The sequence below is a fragment of the Rhinolophus sinicus genome, linkage group LG07 (assembly GCF_036562045.2).
Source record: "Rhinolophus sinicus isolate RSC01 linkage group LG07, ASM3656204v1, whole genome shotgun sequence".
In the NCBI taxonomy this organism is placed as follows: Eukaryota; Metazoa; Chordata; class Mammalia; order Chiroptera; family Rhinolophidae; genus Rhinolophus; species Rhinolophus sinicus.
In genome coordinates, this window is record NC_133757.1 from 110,281,665 (window position 1) to 110,308,011 (window position 26,347).

Below are 26,347 nucleotides of genomic sequence, written 5' to 3' on the forward strand. Positions count from 1 at the left end.
CGCAACAGAGATCGCCCGGCGGGACGGTGAAAACTGACGTAATCGTGCTGCGACGCCAATTCAATGTCGTTGGGGGAGCCAGGTTGTCCAGAGAAGCTGAGTGGGAGTGGCGCGGAGCTGCAGGGCATCCTAAAGCTTTGAGCTGCGGCAAGCCGGGTCTGTTAGCTGTAAGTGCGTGAGCTTTTCCCGACGTGGAGAATGGTTCTAGCGTAAGCCGATGGTCTCTTCCCCAACCCCAACCTTTTTTACTGCTCCCAGTCTTCCCAAGGCCAGCGGGTCAGGAGGGGAGCGTTAGCCATTGCCCATGCTAGCACTTCTAGCAGAGATGTCTAGCGAGACCAACGGAGTCTGGTACAGACACTGCTCGCGGTGGCGTTTCCTCTGTGGCCTTAGCTCCTTCCAAACTGTGTGGCCAGGTACCCAGTCTTACCCGAACTCCGTGTTTTATCCACTTGGTGGCGTCCAGTACCAAGTCCTGCAGTTGAATTTTGCTCGGTGATTAGGGATGAGCCTTTTTTTTTTTTTTTTTTTTTTTTGACAATTTGACATTTTTGGACATTTGACAATGATAGGACATTCAGCTTGTAATATGGCCAGAGGTTTAATTGTCTCGTCATAGACCTTACTTAACTTGCTGGTGGCAAATACTTTAGTTTATGATTGGACCTATTCATTCTTGTATTCATTCAGCAAATTGCTAATTGAGCGTTTAAGTTTTAGGCTTTTGTGAAGTTTACATTCCAGTGACTCTACTATTATTTAGTGAGTATCCAGTGCTTGTGTGGGGATTAGGGAACAACTGACCTCTAATAGGTGTCAAGGAGATGATATACATAATTATTGGTTCAGATTTATAATAGCATGTATAACACTGCAGTAGCTGTAACTGCATTACGAAGCAGTTTTACATATTGTTCACTATCCAAGAAGTATTTTTTTTCACGTTTGCTTAGACTTACCAAGATTAACAAAAGATGTGAAAGCCAAAGTAAACTTTTTGTTTAGAATAGGCCAGTTATTCACTTCTAGATCTTGAAGCCATTTTTCTGACTTTATCTTCTATGGTAAAAGCATGTATAAGTGGAGCTCTTGACAACTAGTGGGGAGATGTGATTTTTCTCTGCATCGCTTAATGGATTATTTTAAATGGAGACCAATATTTACATTTCTTGGCATAAGAGTGTTTCAATCTGAGTTTTCTACGGGAAAAACTCAAAGGTCTATGTCTTCCTTTGAATTAAGAATTTTTACTCATAGAAGTATAGGACTATATAGCAGTATAGAATTATAGAGCAAATCAACCTCTGACAGGAAAAGAAATAAAGCCCAGACTTGCCAAAGTCTAGGCTAGAAAAGGAGAGGCTGAAGCTAAAGCCCTGATTCTGTGCCCTTTTGCCTATTATACTCTGCTCTTTTGCAGATCTTGTAAGTCATATTGTATTTTAGAAATTAAAAACCAAATTCCCAAGATTTTTCAATCACAGTGATTGAGTTATCTGTATTTGACAATTAGATAATTAATATCATCCAATGAATTAATATCAAGGGTATACTAGTGATCCATTTTGCTATTACATTTTTATTTTTACCTTTTGTAAAAAGATGCTCAGGTCCTGGTATAATGTGGATGTTCTTTTTTCTACGTAGACTGTTTTAAAAATGACCACACCAAACAAGACACCTCCTGGAGCAGACCCTAAGCAGTTGGAAAGGACTGGAACAGTACGGGAAATTGGGTCACAAGCTGTCTGGTCACTCTCATCATGCAAACCAGGTAAAACAAAACAAAAAAGCTGTTTATTTAAAGAACTACTTACAGGTTCCTTGTGCTCTGGAATGACTTTAATATTCTTTTTGTTTTTATGCTTTATTTTAACTCTGAAATAAATTTATTTGGGTTGTCATTTGTTATGTATTTCTTCCCAATTGCTTCACTAATATCCACTTCAATTTAACTGCATATGTCGTAAGGTCTCCTCTGTATCTTTCCCTGTCTCTGCTATGATTGAGTTATTTGGTTAGTATTTTTGTTGTTGTTGTTGTTGGCTATTTCTCTAGATGAGATTAGTGGGTAGTACATTTTCTTGAATGATTACATATCCCAAAATAACTTTATTTTACTCTTGTTTGTGATAGAATTCTTGAGTGTCAGTCCTTTTTCTATCAAAAGTTTGTGGATTCCATTTCACCATTTCCTTTTTTATCATGTTGCAAATAAGAAGGCCTATGCCTGTATCTCTTTTTCTAAGTAACTTGTTCTTTCTCTCTGCAAGCATTTAAGCTTTTTCTATTTATTCGTAGGATTCAAGACTTTTGCTAGGTTATGCCAGCATACATACGTATCTTTTCTCATCTGTCTAACCTATAATTTTATGGGCATTTTCAATCTATAGACTCAAGTTCAGAGAAAGACTTTTAGCTTTAGGAACTTTGATTATGATGTTACTGTTTAGTAGTTGCTTTTCCTTCAGAAACTCGTATTGTTTACACATGAAGACTCCTGTAGCCATCTTCCCAATCAGGCCTCTTCTATTTACCCTTCCAATTCCTTTCTCTCTCCTTTCATCAGTAATTTATTGAGGTATAATTTACTTACAATAAAACTCACCCTGTTTAGGCTTATAGTTCTATGAATTTTAACAAACACACAGTCATGTAAGCACCATCAAAATCAAATACAGAATATTTCCATCATCCAAAGAAATTCCCTCATACCCCTTTGTAGTTAATCTTCTGTCCCCTGTTCCCCAAACCCCTGACAACCTCTGATCTTTTTTGTGTCCCTTTGGTTTTGCCTTTCCCAGAAGGACATATAAATGTAATCATACTGTATGTAGCTTTTTGGATCTGGCTTCTTTCACTTAGCATAATGATTTCTGCTAAGTGAAGAAGCTCTCTGTGATTTTTCCATGTATCAGTATTTTATTCCTTTTTATTATTGGTTGCTATTCCACTGTATGGATCTACCACAGCTTATTTATCTGTTCCCCAGGTAATGGACGGTTAAGTTTGTGGTAGCCAGCTTCCAAAATGCTCTTGGTCTCCTTTCTGTTGACCCCTCCCTCCCACATTGTGTCCAGGTTGGTCTCTGGAGCGGTAGAATATGGCAGAAGTGATGGGATGTGACTTTTGAAACTAGATGGTAGAAGACATTCTGGCTCTGCCTCACTCTCATTTGGATGACTTACTGTGGGGGAAGCTAGCTGCCATTCTGTGAGGAAATTAGTGTCCCCGTGTGGAGGTTGGCATGGCAAGAAACCATGGCCTTCTGACAATAGATAATGAGGAACTGAAGCCTTTTGTCAAGAGCCAGATGAGTAAGCCATCTTAGAACAGATCCTCCAGGGCCAGTCAAGCTTCCAGATAATTGTTTCAGATAACCGTACTTCAATGAGAGTCCCTGAGCCAAACTGCCCAAACAAGCTGTTCCCAAATTCCTAGCCCATAGAAATTGTGAAATAATACATGTTTAGTATTTTAAACATGTACCTGCTAAGCTTTGAGGTAACTTGTTATGCAGCAATAGTTAGATAAGGTTGCTTCCAGTATTTGGTGATTATGGATAAAGCTGCTGTAAACATTCAGGTACAAGTTTTTGTGTGGACGTATGGTTTTGTTTTTTGGGCATAAATACTTAGGAGTGGAATTGCTGGGTTCTATTGTTTGTATTTCTCCTTTTCAATCTATACTCGTTATTTCCTTGTTTTTCTTCCTGTATTAGCTACTACTTCCAATATGATGATGCATAGGAGTGGTGAGAAGGGGCATCCTTGTCTGATTCTTGAGCTAGTGGGAAAGCTTCTAGTTTCTCACTATTAAGTATGATGTTAGCTGTTGTGTTTTGTAGATATGTAAAGTTGAGGAAGTTCCCCTCTATTTTTAGCTTGCTGATAGATTTTAGCTGAATGGGTGTTGGATTTTGTCAAATGCTTTCTCTACGTCTATTGATAGGATCATATGACTTTTCTCCTTTAGCCTGTCGGTGTGATGGATTACAGTAATTGATTTTAGAATGTTGAACCAGCTTTACATACCTGGAATAAGTCCCACTTGATTGTGGCATATAATTCTTTTTACTAATACTCTATTTGCTATATTTTCTTGAGGATTTTTGCATCTATGTTCATGAGAGATACTGTTCTTTAATTCTCCTTTCTCCTAAGTCTTTGTCTGGTTTTGGTATTCCAGTAATGCTGACCTCATAAAATCAATTAGGAAGTATTCCCTCTGCTTCTACTTTCTGCAAGAGATTGTAGAGAATTGGTATAATTTCTTCCTTAAATGTTTGGTAGAAATCACAAGTGAAACTGTCTAGGCCTGGTGATTTCTTTTCAAAAGTTATTAATTTTGTATTCAATTTCTATAAGAGATTCAGATTATCTGTTTCTCCTTGTGTGAGTTTTGAAAGAGTGTCTTTCAAGGAATTGGTCCATTTTTATGTTGTCAAACTTGTGCACATAATACTTCTTTATTACCTTTTTTTATTACCTATGGGATCAGTAATGATGGCCTCTCTTTTGTTTCTGATGTTAGTAATTTGTATTTTCTTTCTTTTCTCTTGGTTAGGCCAGTTAGAGGTTTATTGATTTTTATTGACCTTTTCAAAGAACGCGCTTGTGGGTTCAGTGGTTTTTCTCTATTAATTTCCTGTTTTCAGTTACATTGATTTCTGCTCTGATTTGTATTATTTCTTCTCCTTATTTTGGATTTAATTTGCTCTTTCTTACGTAGTTTTCTAAGGTGAAAGTTTAGATTATTGATTTTAGATCTCTCTTCATTTATATATATATTCCATGCTGTGAATTTCTCCCTAAGCACTGCTTTCACTGCATTCTACAATTTTGATAATTTGTATTTTCATTCATTCTCAAATATTTTGAAGTTTCTCTTGATATTTCTTCTGTGATTCATATGTTGTTTAATCTCCAAATATTTGGGGTTTTTTCAGTTGTCATTCTGTTACTGATTTCTAATTTAATTATTTGTGGTCTGAGAGCATACTTTGTGTGATTTCTCATCTTTTAAAAATTTTTATGTGTATTTTATAGCTCACAATGTGGTCCATCTTGGTGAATGTTACACATGAGCTTGAGAAGAACTGTGTATTCTTGAGATGCTTGGATATTCTGCTGTCATTGGATGAAGTGATCTATAAATGTCAATTTGATCCAGCTGATTGATGGTGCTATTCAGTTCCACCACATCCTTACTGATTTTCTGCCTAATAGATAAAGGCTGAGATTCAGAAGCTAAAATTCCTTTAGTGTCCTGGTTTTTAGTTCCCCTGTTATCTTTGGATTTCTCGAGAGACTCTAATGGAGTCTGAGCTTGCAGTTCTTTGACTTGTGACTTCCTGATATTATATAGGACCCCTGCTGATATATGGTGGTAGGTTGGGAACAAAAGTGTTCTATAATCCTGTGACTAGATCTCTGTCTTTTAGTGGGACTATATTCATGAGTGTGACCCTCACAAGTGCTTCTCGCCTTTTCTTCTCCTTCTTAGGTGAGACAGGAAGGCTAGAGGAGGCTGGAATTAGGCATATTCCCTCTCCATGTTAGTTAGGCTGTGGTAAAACCCATGTTGATTAGGCTCTGCTAAAACAGTGTTCCTTGAAGTCAGGCCTTTATTAAGGAAAATAGAATGTTATGGGTGTGTTCTACAAGGTTCACTTTCCCCCTCCTTCTGCAGGGAGCACTGGAATTTATTTTCTTTATGTCCCATAGTTTTTAGGTGCTCTTTTTTTTCCTCCCCCTACTCTTTTTTTTCCCCCTCTGTGTTTTGCTTTGGATATTTTTTTTTTATTGGCCTACCTTCAAGTCTACTGCTTCTTTCTTTGGCTTTACTGAGTCTACTGAGGACTCTGTATTCTAAGGGATCTTTCATCTCTGATATGGTGGCTTTTTTTTTTTAATAGCTTTTTCATTTGACTTTTAAAGGAGTTTTCATCTCTGTTGAAATTCCCTGTCTGTTCCTGCTTTTCATGTATTAATACCTTTTCCCTTAAATTATTTTGCATATTAATCATCATTATCTAAAGTACTTGTCTGATATGTCCAACATCTGGGTCATATCCAAGTGTATTTCTATTGATTGCTTTGTCTTTTGATAATATTTGTTTTTCTTGTTTGTGTGTCATAATTTTTTATTGACTGCTAAACGTCACAGGTAGACTAGTAGATACTGTGAGAAATGGTACTTGTACTTTGAAATGGATACCTCTTTTCTACTGCCAGTCCTTGATAGTGGGGGGTTGAGTTAATTAGGAACTGAGCTGGGTGTGGTTTTTTGTTGTGGTGGTGGTGGTGGTTGTTTTGTTCTGTTTTGCTATGGTTACGTTCAGTACCTCACAGGCTTCCTCTAAAAATTCAAATTCCTCCAAAGTCCTTATGGAGGGGGCTGTTGTCCCAGAGGAGTTTTCTGAAGTGTTCCTCCTTCACTCTCCTCTTTCACCTGCATCTATATATACTGTGCTTCAGAGGGTGTCTTTCTACGGTCTTGCTCTGCCTCCAGCAGTAGAATGCTAGGCCTTGTTACTCACTTGTGGGGATGAGAGGCAGGGCTTGTTGTCTGTTTTCCTGGTCCAGCTTCAATCTTAGCCGCCCTTCTGTGCCTGGCCTCCAGGGTGGGGCTTTCTCAGCATTTTGGGCCCTCCTACCTTGATAGCCAACCTCTGCCTGTATCTGTGGCTGGTCTTTTGTGGGAAAGAGTTTTCTGCCCCACTCCTGAGGAAGGACTGTTTTCCTGCTTCTCCCCCAGGTGTAGAGGTTTTTTTCTTTTACTCTTCTCCCAGCGAGGATAGGTCTGTATCTGGGTCCTGGAGTCAATAGGTTTGTTTGATGCCCCTCTCCCAGCAGCTTAAGGCCTTTGTTCCGTAGGAGAGAAGGGTTTGGGAAGGAGGGTAGTACTTTTGCTTTTCCTGTAGTGGTGGTCATGCAAGTACCACTGACATAGGCTTTCCAGTCTCCTGCTCTCCCCCATGTCTTTCTGGGTGTACAGAGAGGGCCTTGGAAGAGTCTGAGAGTCCATGTGAGTTCACCTTGTGTTGGCAATGTCCTTGGCTGCTGTACTTTTATGTTAGCCCACGCTCGGCCTTTAGTAGTTTGTTAAAGTTCTACCAGATTTATTCTTAGGTGTTTGGTCAGTGTTCCTTCCTCCCTTGCTTTACCACACTTGGGACGGTCTGTACGTCCTTTTTCTCCTGAGCCTGGGAGCTGCCCCTTCTTGAATTCCGGGCTGTTTGGTTGGTGTGTGGTTTCAAGCTCTCGAGTTTTCAAGAAAAACTATGAGCTTGTTGCTTATCTAGCTTATCTAGCCTTTTCTTGTTGTTTGAATAAGGCTGATGCTTTTTTCCAGCTTCCTGTATCCTAGACTGCTTCAGAAGTTTCTAATATGCTTTATAGCATCAAATATTTCTGAATTTGCTCAACTCTAGCAATTTTCCATTGCTTGACCTAGTAGTATAATTCTACTGCTGCCCTACTGTGTCAGTAATGGGGTATAAATCAGTGCGAGTTCATGTCCTTTGATGCTATGGCACTTGCAGAGGGCAGCACATAGAAGTCACTGGTTCTCTGAAGATGCCCCAGTGCTCTGACATCGCCTAGGCACAGAAGAGAACAGTAGTTGCCACCACCAGAAGGGTGGTAGGATCACTTAAAAATGTGTTGGGTATGAAAGTCATGACATTGTAAGTGCAGTGTCATACACTGTACTGCATGTGACTTCTAGCTTTGGGTCCATCAGTGAAGTATCACTATATGATTATCATTTTACACATTAAGAATGACTGACTACTCTTTATTAATGAGAAACAACATGAGAAAGTTAATTGTATAACCTTTACTTTGCTTCTCTATGGTCAGGTATTTTTCAGGTCAAGTCAGCAGACAATTGCTAAGTCTGTAACACTGTTGGAGTGTAAAAGATAAAAAAGACACAGTCCTTGCTGTCAAGGAGTTTGTGATCTAGTGGAGGAATTATAGCTTTAAACTAGTCATTATTATGCAATGTAATAATGTATAACTTCTGTTTAATACTTAATAAATGACAGGTCCTGTTCTAAGTACTTTACTGTTTAAAAAACAATTATCTCAATAAAGTCTCCAAAAATCATATGAAGTATGCCCTCTGATGTATTTTTATCATTTTCTAAGTGAGGATACTGTAGTATAGAAATACTAAGTGATTTGGCGAAGATCACATAAAAAGTGGGAATGCTGGAATCAGGCAGCAGGCCCCACCATGGCATACTGCTTTCCACTAAGTATCGGCTCGGTGCAGCAGTGGCCCAAGGGAAAAGTGATTGGTGCTGCTTGAAAGGATCAGGGAAGTCGTCTTGGAGATGATGCTTATTCTGCATGATGGAGCAAGAATAGGATTTCACTGAGTAAGGACATAAACGCAAGAGGAACTTTTGTGTTTTAAGTTTACTCTGTCTTGTCCTGTGTGAATTCTTTATGGTACTTTACACAGTATGTGCAAAAATGTACAGCTTAGACAAAATGTGGCTCATTGAAAGAATTGGAAGTCATCAGTAAGTTGGGAACAGAGGGAAGTGGCCCAGGTAGAGCTGGCTAGTTAGGGAGAGGCCTGACCATAGAAGCTGTGTTCAACAGTTCATACTTGATTGTAGGGATAGTATGAGGCATTGAAAAATTGTTAAGTGTGAAACAGTCAGTGTTTATTCACATTTCAGAAGTGAATATAAATATATACACAGTATATTTAGATGTTCTTTAAAAATTAAAGCCAACAACCAAGAAAACTTGGTCCTAATATAAGCATTTGTGTGTGCAAGTGGTATTGCTTTTAAGACTTGAGGTCTGTTTTAGAGGATAGAAGAATTCTGATTCATTTTAATTTCATCCTATTTACCAACCTTTCTGGACAAATATATATATGCTAATATTACATTTTGAACATATAGTTCTTTCTTGATTGTGAGAACTGATTGTCCCTTGTGGTGTTTTTAGGATTTGGAGTGGATCAGTTACGAGACGACAACCTAGAAACTTACTGGCAGTCAGATGGCTCCCAGCCCCATCTAGTGAACATCCAATTCAGGTAATACATTTTTGAGTTTTTCAATTTGTGTATGCTATAAGTGGACAAAGAAATCTATTTTGCTTACATAAAGTTTAAGAACATAGAAATTATGGTGAAGTGCACTTAACTCCGCTTTTGGTAAGTCTCAGAGATTATTTTTCTGCTTACTTAGAGATTGTTTTCAGTTTACTGTCTTATCCGTTCTGAATTCTTTATGGTGCCTTACACAGTCCTTTTATATAGATAATTCTCAAATATACATTTTCATATAGCTTATTTCAGAAAAATATGCTTTGCATATAACCCAATACAATGACTTAATGCATTGCAGTGAGTACACCTGGAGAGAAGATTGTACGTTCTTTAGCTATAGACTATTCATATAACTTCTCAAATTTGTATTTCTTTTTTTTTTTTACATTACTTTATTTATTTATTAAAATTTATTGGGGTGACAATTGTTTAGTAAAATTACATAGATTTCAGGTGTACAATTCTGTATTACATCATCTATAAATCCCATTGTATGTTCACCACCTAGAGTCAGTTCTCCTTCCATCACCATATATTTTCAAATTTGCATTTCCATTTGGTGAAAAAAACTGATTTTAACTTAGAACTTCTAAGGACATTTTCAGTTTTGAAATGCTTACTTTGGGGCAGGGGGTAAAGGAAAATAGCCATATGTTTATCAGTTGCTTTCAATTTATTAACATAGATGGAAACCAGTTAACTTGGTTATCTTTTCCCATTTCTGCCATTCATTTTAATATTCTGTAGCATTGTATCTTTAGTTTGTTTTTATCTTTCTAGGTTACAGATGAGCAAATTTCTTATGAAAAAGCCAGATAATAAATATGTTAGGCCTTGCGGGCTATCGGGTCTCTGTTAGAACTACTCAGTTACCCCATTATAGCATGAAAGCAGCCATAGGCAATGCCTCGTGACTGAATTTAACTGTTCTAATTCCACTTTATCTTTCAAGAGTAGGTGGTGGGCAGGGTTCAGCCATTGGCCTGTAGCATGCCAGCTCCTGGCGTAGGGTATTAAATGTATACACTAGAAATAAAAACAGCAACTAATATTTTTTTTAAAGACTTAAAATACCAGGTACTTTGCTAAATGCCTTACCCATTCATTTCATTTAACCTATAGCTATTTTTAGTCCTTATATTGTAGTCTCGGAAGTAGAGACTTAGATAAATTAGGTTACTTACCCAAGGTCAGACAGCAAATGAGTGGCAGAATTGCAATTTGAACACAAGTACTCTGAACTGAGAGCCTGTGCTTTTAACCATTGTACTGTATAGCGTAGGGTAAATCGCTTTTCTGTGACAACAAAGGATATTGTTTATAAGTTGTATAATTTAATTGTATTGTATTAGAATGGCAGGGTTTTTTCAGCAAATACAGTTTTATACAGAAGTCCAATGTATTGAACAAAAAATAATGAAAATAACTTATTGAAATAGTGAAGAACAGAAGAATGTTAAATATATCGAAAAGGTCTACTAGCTTGCTGTGTTATTGAAGCTAAAGGCTGATAGTTTAACAGTGGAGATAAAAAAATTTTTTTCAAACAAAAAGAGAAAAGGTCAGGCCCTTCACACCATTTTTCCCTGCTGCCCTCATGGTGCGCAGATGTCCTGGCCGATACTCTCAAGCGCATGGACCATGCCAAGGAGAGAAGCAAATGCCAGGTTCTTACTCGGCTCCAACGTCATCGTCCAGTCGCTAGTTGTGTTGATGAAGCGTGGTTACATTGGCGAGTTTGAAATCATTGGTGATCACAGAGCTGGGAAAGAATTGTTGTGAACCTCACGGGCAGGTTAAAAAAGTGTGGAGTGATCAGCCCCGGATTTGATGTGCAGCTCAAAGATCTAGAAAAACGGCAGAACAACCTCCTCTGGTCCCATCAGTTTGGTTTTGTTATACTGACAACCTCAGTGGGCATCATGCACCATGAAGAAGCAAGACGAAAACACACAGGACGGCAAATCCTGGGATTCTTTTTCTAGGGATGTAATACATATGCGCAAATAAAATGCCTCTGGACAACAACAAAAAAAGTATTTACTGGAATCTAGTTGAATGAAAACATTGATAGCCATAAATGCCAATGTTATTTAAAATACTTTGAACAAAAAGTACCAATACATGTATGGCCGTAAATTGCTTAAACCAAATCATACAAATTAATTTCCCCTCCTCTGCAAATTGCAGACTGTCCATAACTTTTATACCTTATAATTTTGTAAAGTTTTAGGTTTTTAAAATATATTAGTTAACAGATGAACCTCTTGCATGATTGCACTGCAATTTCAGCACTTACACTTCTTTGTTAAAATGCACATGTGCAATTATTGAATAGTTTATTACATTTCTCCCTTATTTTTAAGAAGTAGAGCAAATGGAAAAAATCAAAGTGCTGATGCCATTTAAAAAATAATAGATACTAAGCTTAACAACTTAAGACAATCGCGACTGTGTTAGAAATCATTAACCTCAACCAGAAATTCATTGGACTTTATGAGTCAACTTCACATTGAATGTGGGGAAAAAAAACAACAACAAAGGAAATGTTAGAAATTTATTGTCAAAGATTATGACTAAAATATTGTGGTGTAATTTAGGATTGGGTAATTGAGATTTTTTAGCTCTTAGGAACCAACTTTCACACCTCCATTATGTAGCCCCAACATTCAACTTTCTTCATTTGATTTTCTATGTGTTTTCATGAATACGTTATGAACTAAAGGAAGGAATTTGTGTATTGAAAAGAAATTATATTATGAGTAAGCTTGAAAGAAGTTCAGTTTGGACTTTATATTTTTTAAGAGGAAACGAAATATTTAACTCCTTAGGTTATTCTCGCCTTCACAGGGAAAATAAGCAACTTAATTATTATGGCAGTTTCTCAGTTAGTTGAACGTTTAGATTTTAGAAATAATCAGTATGTATTAATGATGTATCAGGGTGAACTTGTAGTGCACAATTACAAAATCGAATTTACTTTTAGATGTTATTGCTCCTTTAAATCAGAGGCAAGTTCCTTCTTGCCCTGGGTGAGAACTCGATAAAGAACAGGTATCACATTTTTGGGTAATATATACAGTTCTCTGTTCATTTCAAATAGCAAAGGATAGGTTAGAAATGAAAACATTCAATCCTAGCTACCGTAGTAGTCCTAGATAATAGTGAAATATTTGCACGTATATATTACATCCCTGGAAAAAGACTGCCAGGATTTTCCCTCCTGTGTGTTTTCGTCTTGCTTCTTCATGGTCCATGATATCCGCTGAGGTTGTCAGACTTAGAAAGTCTCTTTCTCTCCCTAAGCTTGAGTCTGTTGCAAGTGGAAGAAGAGAAGTGTGGCTTACTTCTCTTTTCCTACCTTGCTTCTATTTGTCTTCTCCCATATTCTTAACTGTTCCTGAACTCTCCAGGCCTGTTAGTATGGGAGTGGAGGAGGAAAATGCAGAATTGCGATTCTATCTTGGTTATCTAGCATGGGTGCTCTCTGTACTTGGGTGTGTGTTGAAAGCTAACTGTAGCTTATGGATGCTTTTGTGGTGGAGAGAATCTACTTTCACAATTACTTAATGCCCTGGGTGATTCACCTGCAATTCTTCTGGTGAGGATGTATTCGTCATTTACTCCTCCCTCAAATCCGAGGCCTTTGGTGATACCTCCAGCTTCCTGCGGAGGATTGTTGCCCCTTCCTAGCCAGAAACTGATATACCCTTCAGGTTATCAGGTTGATTAAGGAAGTTCCCTTCTCTTCCTACTGTGCTTAGACTCTTTTTTAATGACTAGGTGTTGGATTTTCTGAAATGCCATTTCTGCATCTACATATATAATCACATGGTTTTTCTTCTTTAGTCTGTTGAGATGGTGAATTTCATTGATTTTTTTAAATTGTAAAATATACATAACTTTTAAAACTTTGAAGTACACAGTTCAGTGGAATTAAATACATTCACATTGTTATACAACCATCACCATTATCCATGTCCAGAACTTTTTATCATCCTAAACTGAAACTCTGTAGCCATTAAACAATAGCTCTCTATGCCCTCCTTTCCCCAGCCCCTTATTGTCACTGTTCTACTTTTGTGTCTCTATGTATTTGACTCTTCTAAGTATCTTATATAAGTAGAATCATACAATATTTGTCCTTTTGGGTCTAGCTTAACTTAGCATAATGTTTTCAAGTCCATCCATGTTGTAGCATGTATCAGAGTTTCATTCCTTTTTAAGTCTGACTAATAATTCCATTGTGTGTATGTACCACATTTTGTTTATTCATTCATCTGTCGATGGACCTGTGGTTTGTTTCTACCCTATGGCTATTGTGAATAATGCCACTGTGAACATGGGTGTACAAATATCTATTTTGAGTCCTGGCTTTCAGTTCTTTTGTGTATACACCCAGAAGTGGAATTGCTGGACCAAATGGTAATGCTATGTTTTTTAAGGTACTGCCATACTGTTGTCCATAGCAGCTACCATTTTACATCCCCACCAGCAATATGAAAGATGTCCAATTTATCCAGATCTATGCCAATACTTATTTTCTGGTATTTTTTTGTGTTTTGTGTTTGTTTTTTTTTTATAATAGCCATCCTAAGGGGTGTGAAGTGGTATGTCATGCATGGTTTTGGTTTGTTTCTCTAGTGACTAGTTATATTGAGCCTCTTTTCATGTGCTTATTGGCCATTTGATACCTTTTCGAAGAAATGGCTATTCAAGTCCTTTGCCCATTTTTGAATTGGGATTTTTGTTTTCTTGTTGAGTTTTAGGAGTTCTTTATATATTCTGGATATTAATCCCTTATCAGATGTGATTTGCAAGTGTTTTCTCCCCCTCTGTGGGTTACCTTTTTACAAAAGTTTTTAATTTCGATGAAGTCCAATTTGCCTATTTTTTATATTGCTTGTGCCTTTGGTGTCGTATTTCAAATGGATTGGTTATAACTGTTCTATTTTATTGTTAGTTATTAATCTTTTACTGTATCTAATTCATAAATTAAACTTTATTGTAGCAATGAGACTCCAATTACATACAAGTATTATTCTGCTTTATACTGTCTCATAGGCTACTGATATTTTATTCATTTGAATGAGGGGTGAGAGCTTTTTCTTTTCTATACTTCATTTTGGAGAGTTTCTGTAGCTATATCATTACATTCACTGTCTTCTGCATTGTTTAAACTGCTGTTAATCGAATCCAATGAATTTCTTCAGATTTTTGTTTTATGTCCAGAAATTCCATGATTTTTTAATATCTTTCATCTCTCTCCATTTTAATCTTTTCTTTTAATTCTTTGAACATATTTATTACAGACTATATTTTCCAGTTTGCTCACGGCATTATTTCCTATCATACACGCTCTTCTACAGCTTTGCTACTTCCTGATCAAGAGATGGCATCTCTGTCTCCCTTCTTGAAACTGATCAGGCCTTGTGGATTTCTTACTTAATGGAGTGTGGATGTTGTGATACTGTTATTTCTAAGGCTGGTTCATAAAAGGCAATACAACTTCTGCCTTGTTCTCTTTCTTTTATGTCATTCTCTCCCTTGATAGCCATGTATAATGCTGTGAGAAAACCCACATGAAATGGAGAAGCCCATAAAGAAATGAACCCAAGCCCATGGCCTCAGCTAAGCTCCCAGCTGACAACCAGCACCAACTTGCCAGCATATTAATGAGGTGTCTTGGAAGTACATCCTTCTGATCTCAAGGCAAGTTGCCACACCTGACGCTGTGTAGAGCTTTCCCTTCTGAGCCCTGCCCAAATTCCAGATTCATAAACAAAATAATGACTATTTTTTAAAGCCACAAAGTTTTGAGGTGGTTTGTTGTACACCTATAGGTAGATATTTATATTTTTTATTTTTAAGTCCTTTAATCTCTGTCTTTTCCATATCTGTCTTTATTGACTGATTTTTTTCCCCTCATTATGAATCACATTTTTATTTTTCTGATTCTTTGTAGTACATTTTGATTGGATGCTGGATATAGTAAATTTTACCTTGTTGAGTACTCAGTTTTTTTGTTTTTGTTTTTTAAAGATTAGATTTTGTTCTGGCAGGCAGTTAAGTTAGTTAAGATAGTTAAGGATCAATTTGATCTTTCTGAGGCTTGACTTTAAGCCTCTTTACAGTGGATCTAGAGTACCCTTTGCTCTAGCATGGGGGTCAGCAAACTTCTTGTAATAGGATAGATAGTAAATATTTTAGGCCTTGCAAACCGTATTTTACACTGTTACAACTGCTCAACTTTGCCATTGTTGTGCAAAAGCAGCTGGGAACAGTGTGTAAGTGAATGGATGTTGCTTTGTTTCAGTAAAACTTTATAAAAATAAGTGCCAGGCCACATGTGGCCTGTGAGCTGTGCTTTGCTGATCCCTGCTCTGGGACACCAGTTCTCCAACTTTTTTGTTTCAGTGCCACTCTAATCTTTTACTGAAGTCCTCAAAGCGCTCTTGTTTCTTTTTTATGTCTATCAGTGTTTACCAGATTAGAAGTTATAGCTGAGGAATTTTAAAGTATTTATTTATTCATCTAATAATATTAAATAATAATTAACCTATTACATATTAACATAAATAACATTTTTTTTAATGAAAAATAACTGTCTCTTCCAAAACCAACAAAAAGTAGTGAGAAGAGTGTTATTGTTTTACTCTTTTGTGTATCTCCTTAGTGTTTCGTTTAAGAGAAGAAAGCTGAGTCTCATACATGCTTCTTCGTTAAATCTTTTACAACATCCCACCTCAGATAGCATCTGGAAAACTCCACTGTATATTCATAAGAGTGATTCTGCAAAAGGCAAATCACATCTTAGTATTACTAGGAAAATAGCTGTGACCTCATTGATTCCCCTGAAAAGGTCTTGAGGTCCCCCAGGTTCCCAGACCACTCTTTAAGGTGACTTCTCTAGGGCAAGGCTAGCCTCATGGTTTGCTAAGACTTGATCCTTCTGGGATCTCCAGTGAATGTCCGAAATATTTGAAGAGGCATTTGGACTCAATACTACGGTTGTTGGGAACTCTAATGATTCCCTGCGCTGTGTGACCTCTGGGAATAGTTTGTCTTACCGCTGCCCAGGAATTGTTCTTTCTTCAGCAGTTGCTGTTCTTTGCGTGTTTTTGTTCAGTGTCACCCTTTGGATGTGCAGATTGGTATTCATCCAAAGCCTCCAGGGGACTCCATGCCAATTTCTGTTTTGGTTTTTTCTCAGTGTAGCTCCTTCCTCAACTCTGTGAGACTGCTAGATTCTGCTGGGTTTCCATAGGGCTCACTGCATTCGTTTCCTTTCCCTCAGGACTCAGTCCTGTACTGCCTGTTGTTCAGTGTCGGCAGACAGTTTTTCGTACAGGTTGTCTGTTTATTCTAGTTGTATAGGGTGGGAGCGTAAGTGTCCTGTAACAGTTATTTCTTCATGGAGAGACATCCATGGCTTTTTATTTGTTTATTTTTAACCATTATCTGCTGCTTTGCATTAAGGTCTTGTATGTTCTATTAAAACAAGGTCTTTGTTGTCTTAGTCTTCAGTGAAAACTTTCACTTTAGCATCCTATTAGCATTGATTAGAAACAAACTTTTATACAAAGAGGGTATTTTCCACCTTGTACCAGGAACAAAGAAGAATAATCATTTATATACATATATACAAAGAAGAATGTAATCATATATATGTGTGTGTGTATATATATTGGTTGCATGTATACAGAGGGTGCCAAAAAAGTGTATATACATTTTAAGAAAGGAAAAAACTATTAAAATTATGCTGATGGTAACCACTTTGAGCACCTCTTGTAATTGCAGAAGACAAACATGACTTGTATTCATCTTTTGTTATCAGTATATATTGAGTATTACAATTTTAATACAGTTTTCTTTTCTTAAAATGTGTATACATTTTCTTGGCACTCCCTGTACATTTGATTACGTTCTTTGTTCCTGATTTATACACATATACACACACATACAGGCACGCGTGCACACGGTGCCAAAAAAATGTATACACATTTTAAGAAAGGAAAAAACTGTATTAAAATTGTGCTGCTCAATAGCTACCAATAACGAAAGATTAATACAAGTCATGTGTATACGTTTTTTTGCACCTCCTGGATATATATATATATATTTTCAATGTATGTAGCATATTAACAGGAAATAATAGAATTTTATAACTTTTTTTAGTTTCGTCTTGTACCTTAGGAGTTTGTAGTTGTTCTTATATAGTGTAGAGTGTAGTCATACAGAACTAGGTTCAGATTTTGGCCCTGTGTTTTACTAGATGTGTAAATGAAGACTAGTTGCTTAGCCTAATCTGAGCCCCAGTTTCCTCATCTGTGAAGTGGGCACAATGTTATATTAAATAGGAATGAGAACTTCTAGTAATAGAGCTTCTAACAACAGTGTTTTAGACAGTGTGGAAATTTATTTCTTCTACCTCGTCATAGAAGAGGAGCCTGGCATTCCGGGAGAGGTATGGCAGCCCCAAAGCATGTTGTGGACCCAGATTCCTTCTCTTTCCATTCCACTGTTCTTAGCTCATTGATTCTATCTACAAGGTTGCATCATGATCCAAGATGTCTACTAGAATTGCACCCATCATGTCCACATCCCAGGTAACAGGAAGGAGAAGGCAGGAAAGGTAAAAGGACATGTCTTCCTTTAAAGAAACTTTATAACACACAGTCACTCAGTTTAAATCTTACTGGTCATAACTTAGTCACGTGGTCATACCTAGTTTTAATTGAAGCTGGGGAATATAGTCTTGCTGAATGTTATGAAGAAAGAAGGGAAAAAGGGCTGTTAGGTTGGCAACTAGGAGTATTTGTCGCTGATGTCTTCTCTTGCAATGTCATGGGTTCCAAATCAGTTGAGAAGTTATTCAAGAGTCAGCAGATGGAGACCAAAATATCACCCTTATAAAACTGACAGAGGGGCTTATAGCTGCAGTGAAGTGTTTCCTACCATGAACCCTAGAATTAAACAGACTTACCCATCCAGTTATGAAAGTGCTAGACCAGGCAGAGTCTGTCCCTATTAAATTTGTGGCAGGAAGGAACAAAGCAAATGTTTGCTTCCTGTCAGCAGCTTTCTCAGCAGAAAGGGAATAATGGGTGAGGGAGTAGAGAAGCTGGAAGTGTTACTTATGGCACCAGAAATGGGGAAATATTACTACAATACTCCCTTCCTACAATATCTTATCCCAAGAGTTTAGCTGGATGTCTGGCATATAGTAAGCATTCAGTTTATGGTGATTATTTTTGTAATGATGATTTGAGCAAATCTTCCCATGTACACTGCTATTGATAAAGAACATCATTTTCTATGCAATATTATATTTTAAATTCATCATGAGATAAAATTTATAAATAATTTAAAAAATATTTTATGGGTACATTTTAGAGTAATAGTTTTAAACTTTTGGTTAGGTCACAGTTTCCTTTACAAACTTAATGAAACTATATAGCATAAATTTTACGTATGATTTCTCAGGATACATAGACGTTAGGATAAGATCCATGGTGTAGAGAAAATTTAAAGAACTACCATGTTTCCCTGAAAATAAGACCTAGCCGGACAATCAGCTCTAATGCGTCTTTGGAGCAAAAATTAACGTAAGACCCGGTCTTATTTTACTATAATATGAGACCGGGTCTAATATAATATAATGTAATAAATATAATATAATACCAAATCTTATATAAGACTGGGTATGATATAATATGATATAATACCTGGTCTTATATTAATTTTTGCTCCAAAAGATGCATTAGAGCTGATTGTCCAGCTAGGTCTTATTTTCGGGGAAACACAGTACAAACACCTACATGTTACTGTAAGCTGGTATTAATGACTGTTGAATAAGCTAAGTACAATTACTTAGTAGGAAGGTGATAGTGGTTAAGATCACACGAGGCAGGCGGACACACATTTGAACACCTACCAGCCTTTTGACCTTAAACCAGTTATAAACCTGAGTGTTGGTTTTCTTAAATCAGTGAGATGCAGGTGATACCATGTTTCCCTGAAAATAAGACCTAGCCGGACAATCAGCTCGAATGCGTCTTTTGGAGCAAAAATTAATATAAGACCATGTATTATATTATATTGTATTATATTATATTACATTATAATATATAAGATCCCATCTTGTATTATAGTAAAATAAGACCAGGTATTATATTAATTTTTACTCTAAAAGATGCATTAGAGCTGCTTGTCCGGCTAGGACTTATTTTCCGGGAAACACAAGGTTGAGGAATAGATGAGATGTAAAACATTACCACTGGGCCAGAGTATTCATTTATCTGCTGTTTGCCGCTGTTGCTGTTTTTATAATGATTAGTGTTATTATTTGCCTTTCTAACCTCACCCTGATTATCTTGTAGGTTCCAGTGACTAATTTATACTGAATTTCATAACTTGGAGATAAAATTATTCTGAGCATAAAGCTTGGTCCTTTCATCTGCTTTTGTTTAAAAAAAAAAAAAAAGTCCTTAGGAGTAATCTTCATGATCTTTGATCTCTCTCTAATAAGAAAGACCTTTCACTGCCTGCCTCTGGCTCATCAGGGGAAAAATCTTTTGTATGCCCTTCAGAATTTCCCCTTCTTCCTTTGCTTTCTCTCATGTCTTCTTCCTGGCCCAACAGAAATAGAAAGATGTCAGTTTGATACCTCTGGCCTTTTGAAAACCTGGTAATGGTATTTATCCTGTCAGCGGTTCCTGGGTATTTAGCGTTTTACATCTTCATCTGTCTTTATTATTTAAGGGAAAGTCCTTAACTTTCCCCATCCCTTTCTGATGAATAGCTTGGCCTACAGAAGTTTGATCGCCTCATAAGAGCTACAGATCCCCTGCTGTTTTTATAGGTTGACTTTTGACACAGACTACTTCTGTTCAAGGATCTCATTGTTACTCAGTTAGTGCCAGTTTATACCAGAACTTAACTTTTAAAGCATGTTTAAATAGACTTCTTAATGGTTTTTCTGGTTAATATTAAAATTGTCTAATTTTTTTTCTAATGACCAAAATAACACACACTTATTTTAAAAAATTATTCAGAAAAGATAGAAATCCTAAAGGAGAAAATTAAGATCTCCTATAGTTCCACTCCCCACCAAAATATCCACTTTCACTGTTTTTGTATGAGTCTGTCTAGGTCGTTTTCTATACATTTATATAGTTTTATAGGCCTTTAAAATATTGTTTTTCCTAAAATGAGATCCTTCTGTATATACTGTATTGTAAAAATTTTTTTCCTGCTTTATATATATGCATGATTATTTTAAATGGTTGTATAATATTTCATTGAATGGATAGATTATAATGTATTTGATTAATTCCTATTGAGATAGATATTTAATTTGTAATTTTTTAGTAATTTAACTACAAGACAGTAAACATTTTTTCTGCATCCATTTTTGAGTAATTGTATTATTACTGTGTTTTAATGCATTGTTAGAAGTTGCAATTGCGGATCAAAGCTGTGTACTAACTGGCTATGAAAGTACCTTTTCTAATCAAATTTGGGTATTAGCTGTCATTTAAATATTTTGCAATATGATAGCAAAGCTAATGTCTATGTGTGTTTTAAATTCTATTTCTTTGATTCTTAGAGATTGAACATCTTTTCATGTTTTTTAGTGATTTGCATTTTTTCTGAGATTTATTTTCTCTTACGTAGTTTTTGCTTATCTAAATATGTATATTTTAAAAAACGGCAGAATTTTATTGCATTAAGGAATAGATGATACTTTCTACTTAAAAAAAAATGCCTTTCTCTTTGTTGGACTTAATTTCTCAATTATTAACATAGGAAATTAAGTGATTAACTAGTGAAAAAAAACCGAGCTTGTCAGTAATTTCTTTGTCTAAAATACAAATGAAGACTGAAGTTCTTAATTCTTGTTTGTACTCTAAGGTGCCTATTTTGGCTTAACTTTTCCTTCTTTGCTCTCTCTCTAATAAGAGAGATAGAGCAAGTTCTGGATAAGAGATGTGTGTGTAAATAAAACATGTTATCTATATGTTTATATATTCTTTGCTTTCATCGTTAAAAGTAAAAGACATAGAAACTGTTGATTTAAATACTAATTTTAGCAGACTATGATTTTTAAAATCAGAAGATAAGATGTTTTAGATATCTTTCCACATGATAAAGGTCATGTTTTTACTTTATTACTTTTAGAAGAAAAACAACAGTGAAGACCTTATGTATTTATGCGGACTACAAATCTGATGAAAGCTATACTCCAAGCAAGATCTCAGTCAGAGTAGGAAATAATTTCCACAACCTCCAAGAAATTCGGGTATGTCTTTCAAATTTTAGAACCAGTTATCCTGTAACTCATGTTCTTTAGAAGATAGTTACATTTAACATTAGATTAGAGAAATTAAAATGTTATTATAGAAAAGGAAAATTGTTGGTATTTAAGAAAACATTTTTAATTTTTTTACAATCTGTCCATCAATCCGACTAATTTTTACATGTATTTCGAAGTAAGTTGCAGCTATCTGTACATATCACCCCCAACACTTTCGTATAATAGATGATAACGGGAGTTACTAATATTTGCTTAAGGTTCACTTTTTAAGGTAAAATTTATATAAAATTTGCACAAATCTTAAGTATATTATTTGGTGAGTTTTGACAAATGCATATGTCTGTGTCACCCCAACTCCGATTAAGATATAGAACATTTCCGTTACCCCAGAAAATTCCATCGTACCCTTTTCCAGTCAGTCTCCATTTCCTTCCTACCCTCAGAGGTAACTATTATTCTGATGTATGTATGTATGTATGTATGTATGTATGTATGTATGTATGTATGTATGTGTTCATTCACTCCTAGAGCTGTTTGCCTGTTCTAGAATGTCATAAATGGAATCTTACAGACTGTAACTTTTACGTAAGGCTTCTTTGACTCAGCCTGAGTTTTTCAAGATTCCATCCATGTTGTTGCATGTATCATTACTTCATTCTTTTTCATTCCTAAGCTGTGTTCCATTGTTTGACTTGACCACAATTTATTTATCCTCTGTATAACTATTGAAGCTATTAGGATAGTGCTTTTGTGACCAGAATTTTACCAGTTCCAAAATATTTACATTTGAGAGATATTTTCAGTGATTTTGAATTATATACTTGTGAAGTTTAGACCCTTAGCATTTTTCTTGTCAGAAAATCATTGAGTTCAAATAATCATCAAAATCTTTTAAATTAGTTGGTTGTGAGAGATCTGGGAAGCCTCTGTGATTTTTGAAAGATTTCTAGTTAATTTGTGTCCTGGACCTTTATTTGACTTAGTGTATATATTTAGACCATGTCTCTACAGTTTCTGTTTATCACATGATTGGGTCACTCTTATTGAGAAACACTTTGGGAGTAGAGTTGCCTTGTTTTGGTTTAAAACTAAAGCTTTATTATGTAATTCCTCAGGCAGGTTGAAATATGTGAAACACTAGAAACAAAATGTTTTGATCCAAGATACGTGTGGTATATATTGAAATGTTCGCTAGATGTCACTGTTGTCCTTTAATTGCTAGTCTCATAGCCGAGTTAGTAAGTTCAATGCCTCAAGCAGTGTTAAGTTGTACTAGTTTTTCGTATATAAACACAAAAATTCTTTGATGCATTTTGGGAAATTTACATCTTTACACATGATTTCTAGATTTATGTGTTAAATATATGTCTAATATTGTGTTGTAAATTGTAGGACCTTTAAATGTTATTTGGGCCATTGTTGGAATATTTTTAATCTAGTCTTTGCTTCCGTTATATCATGTAAGTGCTAAACATTAGCCATATAGAATAAGGGCTCTTTTAGGTAGTCTCTTAATTTTATTCTAAGTGTGTTTATATTTCTGTGTAGTGACCACATAGCCTCATGAGACCAGTAATACTAAATATTACCAGGTGATAATGTAAGTTGTTTTCCTGAAAAATGTAATGAACATACTGCTTTTCTGCCACAGTTCTCACTAAGGAACCATAATTTTTGGATTTTCCTTTAAAATATTAGTGCTGCCTTTGCAGCTCATGATATAAAGGACACTTCATCTTTTAATTGCATATCTTTATATGTGATTTATTCTGTTTACCTTTTTTCCTTTATAAGTTAAAGAAATAAGAATTTGACAGCACTTTATTTTTTAAGGAAAAATAAGCAAATCATGTTTTTGTTTGTTACATTACTCCTCTATAAGATTGAAATTGTTATTTTTTAAAAAAATCTTTGCTTCTTCTAACTCAGATACTAAATGATTAAAATAGTGTGAACTTTTATGAGGTTTCAGAGCCATCATTTCATTAGTTATAGGACTGATTTAACTGAGTGGAAAATCCAACTAAATCTTGTTATATTTTTCCATGGATGTTTGCCCACTGGAGGGTGTAGTGTGTATTGAAGTGTTTTAATAGGTTTTCCTTTTTTACTAGAAATTATGGATTTGTTTACTTGAAGCACTCTAAAAACCTATTTTCTGTAATTTTATTATTGATTTGAGTAATAACTTTAAAAAAAATTTAGTTCAGGGTGAGGAAAGTTAATACTATCCTACTTATCCCAAAATCATTCTTTTTCTATCATGTTTTCCATCATTTCAGTTATGAAGCATGAATTTTTATCTAGATCTTTGTTACATTTATTGAAAAATCTCTACAAAGAGATCAGGCCCTTCCTTTACTATTCTAGAATACATATTTTAGCCTCTCTACATGAGAAGGGACTTAAAATGGAAGTGAAGTTTAGACTTTATGCTTAATGGCTGTAAGATACTAAAGCTGGGTTTGGCCAGAACATTTTGACACCACAGTTGAATTTATTTATGTGGCTTATTCTATCTTTTTCTTGTCTTTTTTTTTCAAAGTCATTTATCCTATACAAATCGGAAACCAACAACTTAAGAACATTGTTTATAATATATTGCTTCTATACAAGAGACTATTTGTAAATAGAAGTGAGCTTTAGCACTCATTTACATGAGTCTTTATGTCCTTAGCTTTTCAGAATTCTTTATTTCAATTGCGTTACTTTTATGCTGGAAGTCAGGTTCATGTGTTCAAGATGTTATTCAAGAGAAGTTTTCAAATAAGGATATAAGTGCTTTTTAAATTTTTCAATCCTTTGTATTTTAGCATTATGTTTTGGTTTTTAATGTTCTTTTCCTTTGTTTTCAGAGTATACGTGAAGGAGATTTTTTTGTTATTTAGAGTGAGGAACCAAATAATACTGTATCTCAGATGTGACCATTTTAACATTTTAGAAAACATCTCCAGTTTTGTCTTCCCTCAGAACCCCCTCCCCAACCAAAATCTGTAAGATGCCCAAGTCCCTTATGTCAAATGTGTGGCATTTGCATGTAACCTATGCCCATCCTTCTGTATACTTTAAATCATCTCTAGATTATGTATAATGCCTAACACAATGTAAAGCTATGTAAATAGTTATACTGTATTGCTTAGGGAATAATGACAAGACAAAAAAACTGTACATGTTCAGTACAGTTTCAACCATCATAGGCCTAACTACAAAGTATACGTAACTTTTTATTTCCCCCCAAATATTTTCTTTTTTTTTCCCCCCCAAATATTTTCTGTCTGTGGTTGGTTGAACCCATAGATGTGGAACCCACTGAGGGTATTTCTCTTTTTAAAAACTATTTTAGAAATGTTTGTACTTAAATGTAAAACTAAAGTGGTTTATTAGACACGTAGTCACAGCTCTCAAAATTATTCTATTCAGTTCTATGAAAAATAACTTCTTAAGGTTAAGTAGATATTTTCAGCGTATGTGAAAGTTGTCCTTTGGTTCATTGTTAGCATTTTGCTTCTAAAATTTGTGGCCACCAAAGGATAAAGTATTGAAGGAGCACAAGATTGAGCACTTAAGTGAATTTTAAGCCTTGTTTTTTTTCTGTCTTCAGATAATAAAGCTGTTATTGAGTGATTTTTTTTTTTTTAAAGCGGTGGCTTGAAACAAGTCTTCAGTGTTAAGAGAACTGTAATGATACTTGCCCTTTCTTCCATGTGGGCGAGCCTTTTGGCTCTCTACCTTGTATATTAAATCAGTAGCATGGCTGTGGGAGTCCATATATGGTACTTTGACAGAAGTGGTTAATAAGTTAACTTTTCTGTTAAAATAACATTTACTATTCTAATTTGAGCTCCATTAATGTATGTGGTAGAATAAGAAGATGCAGACCAAGGTATTGACTATATCCATTGATCTTTGAATCTACTGGTATTAACTTTCTTATGAGAGGCCTATTTTAAACAACTTGATATAAAGTGGAATGATTTAGGCAGTATCTACAAACATAAATTGGTTTGATAAGAGAGAGTGTTTAATTTATTGAACCTTTGGAAAAAATGGTTTTTATTGAATTTAACTGAAAAAATATTACTTAAAATTAGTTTTTATAACTAACTTTAGAACATCTTTGAAATGAGTATAGAGTGTTTGGTGTGATACACATAATTTTTAGGCCAGATATGTTTACCCTGTCTTAAAAGTAACATATGAACTTAAAAAAATTATTCATAATTATATACATTACTTATTTCCAAAATGGAGTTGAGGTAACTATGCATTTGGGCTGTATTTCCTTTTGAAACTAAAGTGTTTTGCACAATAGGATGTCATAGAGAAATATTCTGTGTCTCTTTTTTTTGACCACCAAGTTAGACTGTACATTTTTTTTTTTTTTTTTTGACTATAAATTTTTAAAGAGATATAGCCTGGCATTCCCATACAAGACAGATTCATGCTTTTTTCGGTAATTTTTCTATTTAGGGCCTGCCAAGTGCCAGCACTGTGTTAGGTACTGGCATACAGCTAAGATAGTCACTGTTTCTGCCCTTAAATACTTCGTCTTCTGGTGGAAGAGACAGGTAAATAAATGTCAACAGTTACCATAGTAAATACATACAGTGGGCTGGGCGAATGCATGGAATACTGGAGCAGTAGTTTAAACAGTTTTTCTCAAAGAGGTGATGGTTCAGCTGAATCTTAAGGAGAAACATAAAGCCTACTCAGGTGGGGAACACAGTGGAGGCATTCTGAAAGGGGCACAGTGTACATACACTAAGGTGTGGAAGCGTGAGGTCATGGCGTAATGGCGGAGCTGCAGGTAATTAGGTATGCCTAAACGCGGGGGACGTGGGGGGAGTGCTGGGAAGACTGGGGACGTATTCATTCAACACATTTATTGTGATGGTAATGGTAACGTGGCCTCTGGGTAGCAGGAGTTTGCATCCTTGCAGGGAAGAA

The 26,347-nt window shown here is 35.6% G+C and overlaps 1 protein-coding gene across 4 annotated transcripts in view; it reads left to right on the forward strand.

The window, feature by feature from the left end:
- ANAPC10 (anaphase promoting complex subunit 10) overlaps nucleotides 1-26,347 on the forward strand; it is a 274,574-nt gene that overhangs the window by 634 nt on the left and 247,593 nt on the right. For 2 of the 4 annotated variants that reach the window (XR_002137295.2, XM_019730767.2), the window contains exons 1-4: nucleotides 45-167; nucleotides 1,648-1,774; nucleotides 8,976-9,066; nucleotides 21,265-21,385. Coding sequence is in view for 3 of the 4 variants with exons in the window: in XM_019730767.2 (XP_019586326.2) it covers nucleotides 1,660-1,774; nucleotides 8,976-9,066; nucleotides 21,265-21,385 (327 nt within the window). In the remaining variant the exon portion in view is untranslated. Of the gene's footprint in view, nucleotides 1-25; nucleotides 168-1,647; nucleotides 1,775-8,975; nucleotides 9,067-21,264; nucleotides 21,386-26,347 lie in introns of those variants that run through there. The other 2 variants (XM_019730769.2, XM_019730764.2) reach the window with 2 other exon arrangements.